Below are 8481 nucleotides of genomic sequence, written 5' to 3' on the forward strand. Positions count from 1 at the left end.
TGGGGATAGGGATGGGGATCGGGATGGGGATAAGGGTAGGGATGGGGACAGGGATCGGGATCGGGATGGACTCACAGGGATCAGTGGGGATAGGGGATGGAGATAGGAATGGGGTATGGGGATAGGGATGGGGATCGGGATGGGGATAAGGGTAGGGATTTGGTCCCCCCTTTCTTTTAATCTTTTCCTACAGGGAGGAGCCGCGGGGCAGCGCAGCCCTTCTCTTTCATAGCCTTCTTATTTTCAATGTCCTTTTTTCTTTCATTTTTTTTCTTTTATTTTCACCTTTTTATCTTTATTTCTCCCCTTTTCTTCTCATCCCTTCCTTGTCTTCTTTTCTCCCTTTTCTTTTCCCTTTTTCCCCCTTTTCACCTTTTTTCCTCCTTTTCTTCTTACCCTTATCCATTTCTCTCCCCTTTTCTTTTCCTTATCCCTTTTTTCTTATTTTTCCCCTTTTTCCTTTCTTTTAATTTTTCCTTTTTACCCCTCTATTTTCCCTTATCTTTTTGCCTTTCCCTTCTTTCTCATCCCTTTTTATTTTCTTTCCCCCCTTTCTTTTAATCTTTTCCTTTTCTCTTTCCTTTTCCCCTTTGTCCCCCATTTTTCTCCCTTTTTCCTATTTCCCCCTTTTTCTTTTCCCCTTCTTTTTCCATTTTCTTTTCTCACTTTTCCCTTTTTAGTCTTTCTCCCCTTTTTCTTTTCCCTTATTTTCCCTTTTACTTTTCTCTTTACCTTTTTTTCTCTTCCCCATTCCCTTTTATCTTCCCCTCCCATTTCTTTTCCCCTCTGAAGCACAAACATGTGCCCCATTAAACTCACCCACCCAAGAGGCACGAGGACACTTCTGAGCAGTGCCCTGACGAATTGCTGCAGCACTCTCTGCTGGGCAATAATGCACCCAGAATGGCCTTAGGAAGTTTAAAATTCCAGGTGTGATACCCAAATCATTCACAACTTAGGCACTGTGTGCCTAACTCAAAGATAACCAATTCTGAAAAGCCAGGACATGGGGAACTAGCACAAGGAAAGGCAAGAGAAAAGAGGAGAAAACCCCAATTTCCTATTAAAAAATTCCTCACAAGTAGCTAAGCAAATTACTTCTGTATTAGCATTACATTTTCAGTGCAAAGAGCGGCAAATAATCGAAGCACAAAGAATTACCCCAGTCTTTAATGAACTTCTGCCTTCCAAAGAGAAGGCAAATTTGCAAAAAGAAAAATATATAAACATTGAAACACAGGGAAAACATCCTTAACTCCCACATATTTTACAGGATACAGACTTGCAGCTGCAGGACAACAGCTGAGCCACCAGGGTTGGTGTTTCTGCACAGCTCGGGGAGATCAGGCTCAACAACCAAACTCACACAATATACAAAATATACATCACAAAAAGGCAGATCTTGCCAAGACTCCCAAATTTAAGGAGCATTCCAAGGCATTCCAGACTGGGACAATGGAGCAGCACCCACAGATTGTGCTGGGCTAAGACACTGAACAAGCTTCAGTCGGAGAATCGCGATGGCTTCAAGGCTGTTCCACCATGAAGTCTCTGGTCAACCACAGGGATTGTTGGTCTTACTTCCAAAATTATTCCTGAGTTTGGCCACCTGGTTAATTGCTGTAGGTTAATTAGTGAACTGATCAGATGCAGGGGTAGAGTGTGTGTATTGGGAGGGGCTCCAGGGAATGGATAAAACTAGGCCTGGTGGGATGTGTTGCATTGAGCAATGAAAGGGAAAATAAATTCCAGTTGTGTTAATTTGGAAAATACTCATCACTGGTTTAGACCAGAGTTGTGAGAATTACCCCAGGACACAATTAACAGGCTATGGCAGAAGAATATCCACACTAGGAATGACTATCCAAGAAGGCCATGACCACTGGGGACTGAGACAAGCTAAAAGGCAACTTGGATTTGTAAAGGACATAGGAATTTCTTCCTTCTCCTTAGGTCTCTCAAAGGCTACCCATTCTGACTGCTTCAGTCCTGCCTGTGGATCCAGTGGGTCATCTGGGATTCTGGAGCAGATTCTGATGGATTGAGGTGACTATTCTCCGCAGGTAGCGGTGACCAACTGGAACACTGGAGAGAACAGCAGAGACTTCCTTCTCCCTGGGGAAGATCAAGTTATCACACAGGTTGGAGAGGATCTGGAGTGTTTAATTTCCCATCCCCAGCTTGGAAGTGAAGCCATGTGGAGTGGTGCTTTGCCAACTCACCCAATATTCCCAATGCGGGTTTGGACACTGAAGGGAAGAGGAGCAGAGGGGTAGCTGGCAGAGAGAGGCAAGCTCAGCTCAAACTTTGCAAAAGCTGCAGAAGCTGAGAACAAAAGCTTCACCCTGTGGAATAAACACAAAGATCCATGCAAAACAGTTCAATGTGCTGCTCCAGCCTTGGAATTAGGGCCAGGAGTGGAAATAACTGGATGCAAGAGGCTCAGGAACTGCTAAAGAGTTCCAGCACAGACCCACAGGAACTTCAGAAATAAGATAAACTGAATCTTTGCACTTTATCAGGTTTAGTATCCAGACTTCCCTCACAGGAAAAGTTAATACACACATAACTCAAAGGATCATCCAAAAATTATAGGAGAATTGTCATATATTTGTCTTGTCCCACTGGGATAAGCCACAAAATGAAGGAACAAGAGAAAAGAAAAGCTGAGGAAAACAAACCCTAGTTTTAGTGCCTCCACCAGTGACTGACTGTGCCTGGCTGAGGCAAACAGACTAACAGAAACAAAGCTCCAAGCTACAGGGAAGCTCATGGCTCTGTTTCCTTTGCATCGCTACACTTTGGCCTCAATTCTGAAGTGAGGCAAGTCAAACAGGGAAACAGTAAGGAAACAGAGGCTGTGGGATAGCCAGGAAGTGGCTGGAGTCATAAACAGTGTCATTTCCATGCATTTGGACCCTTTAGTGCAATGGCACTAAAATAAATTGTTAAAATCAGTTCCATAAAAATCTTGATTTTAAGGAAGCCAAATTGAAACTATTCCAGTTTTGTTCCTTATTTTCTAGAAATACTCTCTGGAGAACTGTTCTGTCATGGAATATCCTGAGCTGGAAAGGCCACCCAAAGGATCATCAAGGTCCAACTCCTGGACCCCCCACAATAATCCGCAGTCACTCACTCTGTGTCTTTGATTTCTGTCTTCAGGAGATTGAATTTTCCACCCCACCTCTCCAGAAATTCCACTTCCTCTCCCAGACTCTTGCAGCGACTCACCACCAAAGAGATGTCATGGAGAACCTGAGGGGGCAATCGGAAAAACCGAACACATCAGCACCGTGCAGTGACTGTGTGGCACTCGGAGACAGAGTTTATGCTAGAAAATATCAAAAGTAAAGGTCATTTAACTTTTAATCTAATTAATTTAAGGTAATTAATACCTCAGTTCAGATGGAAAAACATTGTACAACAATTTGTAGAACAACAAATGGACTATTTTTGCCTTAACTTCCTCCTTTCAGCTTTTAGGGCTTTCCCTGGCACCTGAGAACATTCCTGAAGCAGATTCTGATTTGCACTGCTGAAGCATTCATGAGAGTTTTGGTTCTCAGCCTTATTTCCTCTGTGACAGAAAAGATTCCATGTTTTTCAGTCTTAAAGGCCTTTCTGGAATGTTACCTGGGGCAAGTAGTACAGCGTGGGACACTTTTCCTGCCAGTTTCCCTGGCTTTCAATGAACAGGAAGATGAGTCTGTGGACTAAGCATGAGGAAGGTGGAGCTTGTTCCTCTGTAACACAAAAGAAAACCACATTGCCAGAAACCTTGGAAAAGCCATTTCATAAAGCATCAGCAGACAAAGCCCAAATTCAGTCTTCCCAACAACAGAGCAGCAGGACAGCTGCTTTCCGAACTCTCACCATCCAGGAAGGATTCAAAGTTCAGGCTAACAATAGTTCTGGAAAGATCTTCACCAAAATCATCACCATCTGAGAAGGAAAGGGAAAAGAAACAATTATCTCCATACTTTGCTCTGGACTTACAGCAATTCCTCTGCAGGAATTTTGCATGCTTTTCATATGGAAACCATCTCCAAATCCAAAAACTAAACTCTGGGGTGGATCTCCTATATCCTATTTCCTTCCAGCAGATCTTTACAGCTATGGAAATTTTAGGTTTCCATTCTGTAACTATTTAACCTTTCAAATTGATAAACCTTCACACTTTGGGACTCACCTATTGGGGGTCCAAACACAACTGTGAGCTCCACAGAATCATAAAGGAAATCAAACACTGCCTGCTGCTCATTCCATTCCGTAATCTCCCACTCAGTGAAGCTGAAAAACAGGGAAAAACACCACCATCATCACCCCAAGTTTCAATCAACCAGCCCAAACAGTCACCTGAGGGGCAAAGATCAGAGCATTACATGCACTTGCAGCTCTTACTGCAACACACCAATGAATTTTCCAATTCCAAGCAGATTCTTACATTCCAACAGAATATAAGAATCTGCTGGGAACTCATGTATAATACTATAAATTTTATATAAACATTCCCTTTGGAATTAGAGGAGAGTTAGATGTAGAATCCCTGGATGCAGACTACAACTGCAAAGCTGTTAATGGAGTAACACTGCCTCCCACATGGAATTCCAACCAGGATTTCTTGCTTATCCTAGGGGTTGAGGAGATGAGCATCCCAAGATTTCCCACACCAAGCAAGGAAAACCAAACCAAATGTATTGATGTACAAATGTGAGGTCTCAAGTAGTTGCTAAACATAAAACCTGAAGGATTTTTTCCTTACTCATATTTCTCCAGGAGTTCCCGGCAGCTCTTTTCAGTCTGCTTGAACTCTTCCATCTGAACCAGCATCTGCTCATCCTCAGCCTCCATCTCTGACAGCTCTCTGCAAGGAGAAACCAACCCCATGGGATGGGACATATTGGTTCAAAACACACCAACCCTCTTAAAAACTGAACGTGCACTTGTTGCTTAGGTCTTTAGATCTTACTTGACATCTTACCTCTGAAGTTCCTCTTCTTGGGCTTTGAGGCTTTCCAGTTCTAAGAGAAAGGGAAAAAATGAGAGAAAAGGGGAAAAAAAAAGAGAGAAACACAGCACAGCTGTGCACTCACTGTTCTTAACAACAGGAGAGATCTCAACTTGATGCCAAGGTATGAGGTTAAAGGTTGTGATTACTGAACAATGAAAGTGCTGAATATGACAAACAGCACAAACTCTTCAAGTCACAGTGGCAAGGTCTAAATGCCATGTTTCCAGGGGAAAAACAGCCCTTTGCATCCATTAACAGCTATCTAATTAGCCACAGGCAGTGCAGAAAGCCAGCAGCAGGGTCTGCATCCCTCTCACAGGGAGGATTGGGGTGGATTTCAAATGCCAAACAAAAGGTGTTGCTCAGCTTGCAGTTACCTTTCTGCAGGTTTTGTCCTCCTGCCATTCCATCCCTGCAATTGGTTTCCTCTTCATCCCAGAAAGAATCTGTGGAAAAGAAGTCTCAGGTCTGCAGAACTCTCAGATTCAGCACTTAGATTCCATTTTGTTTGTCCGTGAGCTCAAGAAATCTCAGTATTTCAAAGTACAAAAGTACAGAATCTACCAAAACCCTCAAAAAGTGATTATAACAGAGAAAAGTCCTTTTATTGCATTGTTTCCAAGCTGCTACTGGGCAATTTGGTTTCTGCTTAAGGCACTAGAAGAAAAGAATTGAAAACACAAAGCCCCACTATGCAGCAACACCAAGTCCTCACTGCAGCTCAAGTCAAACAACCACCAACACAGAAGCCTGAACTGAACTTTCCAACAGCAGCTCTGCAGTAAAAATCAGCACATAAATCATCTGTTTGCAAACACAAACCTGATTCCAGAGCAACCAGGCAGCTCTCTGCCTCCTGCAGCAGGTCATCCACCTTTTCTATTCTTGACTGGAGGTTTCTGTGTTGTTCCTAAGGTGGGAAAATTGTACTCAGGTCAAGGATGTCTTTTAAAAGCAGAATTGACACCTGGGAGTTAAACATGGCTCTTGGCCTGGTAGGAAATTAATTAAAAGAGCTGGTAGAGTGTGCCATTAGAGGTAACTGCCAAACAGTGAGGAAGTAGCCATGTGTGAGGAGTCAAAAGTCACTGTCCCAATGTTATATTTGCATATAAATAGAAGAGAAATGCATTTATAGGAAGGAAACTCCCAAGAGAATTCACACTTCCAACAGTTAAGTTCCTTAAAAGACAGTTAAAGACAAGAAATGTGTAAGGCTGTAAAGCTGGAGCCCTGCAGCTCCTCACCTGGGCACTCTGCAGCAGTTTGCTGTACAACGTCTCCTTCTCGTTGTGAGCCAGGATCTTACTCTCCTTGGTGAAGTAGGATTTCATTTTGTTCAGCTCTGCTCCAAAGTTCTTCAGCTGTGATGAGTGGGAAATACAGGAGAGAAGGTGAATGGGAAAGATAAACCCACCCAACTCCAGTTCACAGCTTACCCTCAGGGACAGCCTATACCAAACTAACGATATCCTGCATCAAACGACTACAGGGATACCCTGTCTCAAGCTAATGATGAATTATGGAAAATACTGTCTTGGATCACTTTTGATTCTCTATTTTTATGCAATAGCTCTTTATTCTTGGCACTAGAACCATGGAAAACAAAATCTATTGATCTACCTTCTTAATTCCAGTGGGAACCTTCCATTGTGCTTCTGAGTTTTACAAGCAAATGACTTCAGGTGCTTTATGTTTCCCTCTAATAGATTTAAAGGACACACATCATTACAATCTTCTGCCATGCCTCTGCAACTTTCTACTCAGAAAATATTTTTCCTTGTTTCACCTACTGTTATCCTGTGATTATTCTGGCTCCTATTTGATCTGAAAGCATAAATTAACCTCCCTTCCTCACAATGTGTGAACCATTCTGCACACAGCATTACCTCTTCATCAGAGCAGGTTCTCATTACTTCCCACAAACTCCTGTTCACATTCACCAGGAGCTGATCCTGGACCTTTGCATATGGTTTCAACCTGAAACACGGGGAAAAAACGGTTGGAAGTCTTGTTACAATTGCATTGATCACATGAAGCAGCAAATTGGTATTTATACAGCTCATTTTTTAATCTGCAATAAACTTTCTACAGCCACAAGGAAGGTTAACTACAACTTGTCTTTTTCCTTTATGTAAGGTATTCATTTCTCCAGGTTGCTTTCCATGCAACCAGAGCTGGAAAAATGGAACTCCTAATCTCCTGTGGGGCTGGAAAAGCACTCACTCATCTATTATCCGAGTTAGGGCCTGGCAATCCTCCTCATAAATCCTCAGCTTGGGGCGGTGAATGTATTGGCTGTAGAGGAGATCCTCTGGAGTAGGAGCTGCACTGACAGCACACTGCGGGAAAAGACAGGGAACAGTGGGAAGAAAAGGAAAAAAAAGTGTATTTTCTCAGCAATAGTAACTTCCATTCAGTACAATTGCACTTTCAGGCCTTGTGTCTCCTCATGCTGGAGCACAGGATTCCTTCTGGGATATCTGAATCATCACTAGAGCTCAGAAAATCGAGTTAAATATTGAAAGACATTAAATCCCTTTTAGATGAAGACTTACAAAACAAGCAGGCAAAATAAACCCAGCTGACTATGCTTAACTCAGAATCAAACTTCCCAAGCCTTAGGGAAGCTCATTCCTCAAATAAACATGAGGAGGGTATTCCATTAAAGAGTGAAGCAGGAATAACTGATATTAATTCGTTCCACCCTTGCAGAGAAACCTTTCAGGGGCTTTTGGGGGGGCGGAGTCTATTTTTTATCATCAGAGATCAGTCAGTAATGAATAGCAGCAGAGTTATTAAGCCTGATGAATATTTAGAGACAGCTCAGTATGAATAAATGTGCAAACTGAACTGTAAGCTGGGACAGCAGTCTAGCTAAAAATGGAAGCGATTCAGAAGTCACAAATGAAGTGATCTAATACAAAGATTCATTTAGTTGTGATTCTGTTTTCATTCTCTTGTCATAACAGTTTGAAAGAGCTTTAAAAGGACAGACTTTGTGCTTGCTGAGCTGACACACCGAAATCTGATTGCCAGCAACAAGGCGCTGAAGCAAGGCAGAGCAGCACAGCCAGGTGTGCCCATGAACAAGGAAATATGGTGTAAGGTCAATTATCTTGTTCCAAGCAAAGGGGAAACACTCACATTGGCTGGAAGGTGGCTGTGTCTGGGCTTCTGAATCAGCACATGGACTTGAAGAAGTCTAAAAAACTCCCCAACTGTGATAGCACCACTCTGAAACTTCTGTGAATTTGGGGAGAAACATGGGGATAAGTTCATTTTCCAAGCAACAACACTTAGTGGTGTGTACACACACACACACACATATTTTCCTGTTAGGACAAGAGGTTGCTGTCTTCCAGGACTATACATACCTCCCATAAGTTATCTTCACAAATACTGTCCGTGAGGAGCAGAGACTCAAACTGACTGCTGGGCTGGACTGGCCAAAAAATAGAAGGGAA

The 8481-nt window shown here is 42.7% G+C and overlaps 1 protein-coding gene across 1 annotated transcript in view; it reads right to left on the minus strand.

The window, feature by feature from the left end:
- Positions 1-2222: 2222 nt before the first annotated feature.
- The window catches only part of CASC5 (cancer susceptibility candidate 5), a gene marked incomplete at its 3' end in the record, with an annotated part of 16070 nt that continues 9811 nt past the window's right edge, over positions 2223-8481 (minus strand). Inside the window, exons 12-25 of the mRNA XM_009072631.1 lie at positions 8392-8459; positions 8162-8260; positions 7241-7356; positions 6904-6994; positions 6262-6378; positions 5837-5924; positions 5392-5460; positions 4985-5024; positions 4766-4867; positions 4193-4293; positions 3877-3945; positions 3637-3746; positions 3140-3258; positions 2223-2345 (exon numbers count right to left, since the gene is read on the minus strand). Of these exons, the coding sequence (XP_009070879.1) occupies positions 2223-2345; positions 3140-3258; positions 3637-3746; positions 3877-3945; positions 4193-4293; positions 4766-4867; positions 4985-5024; positions 5392-5460; positions 5837-5924; positions 6262-6378; positions 6904-6994; positions 7241-7356; positions 8162-8260; positions 8392-8459 (1312 nt within the window). The remainder of the gene's footprint in view (positions 2346-3139; positions 3259-3636; positions 3747-3876; positions 3946-4192; positions 4294-4765; positions 4868-4984; positions 5025-5391; positions 5461-5836; positions 5925-6261; positions 6379-6903; positions 6995-7240; positions 7357-8161; positions 8261-8391; positions 8460-8481) is intronic.

This window comes from Acanthisitta chloris, unplaced genomic scaffold, assembly GCF_000695815.1.
Source record: "Acanthisitta chloris isolate BGI_N310 unplaced genomic scaffold, ASM69581v1 scaffold17460, whole genome shotgun sequence".
Classification (NCBI taxonomy): domain Eukaryota; kingdom Metazoa; phylum Chordata; class Aves; order Passeriformes; family Acanthisittidae; genus Acanthisitta; species Acanthisitta chloris.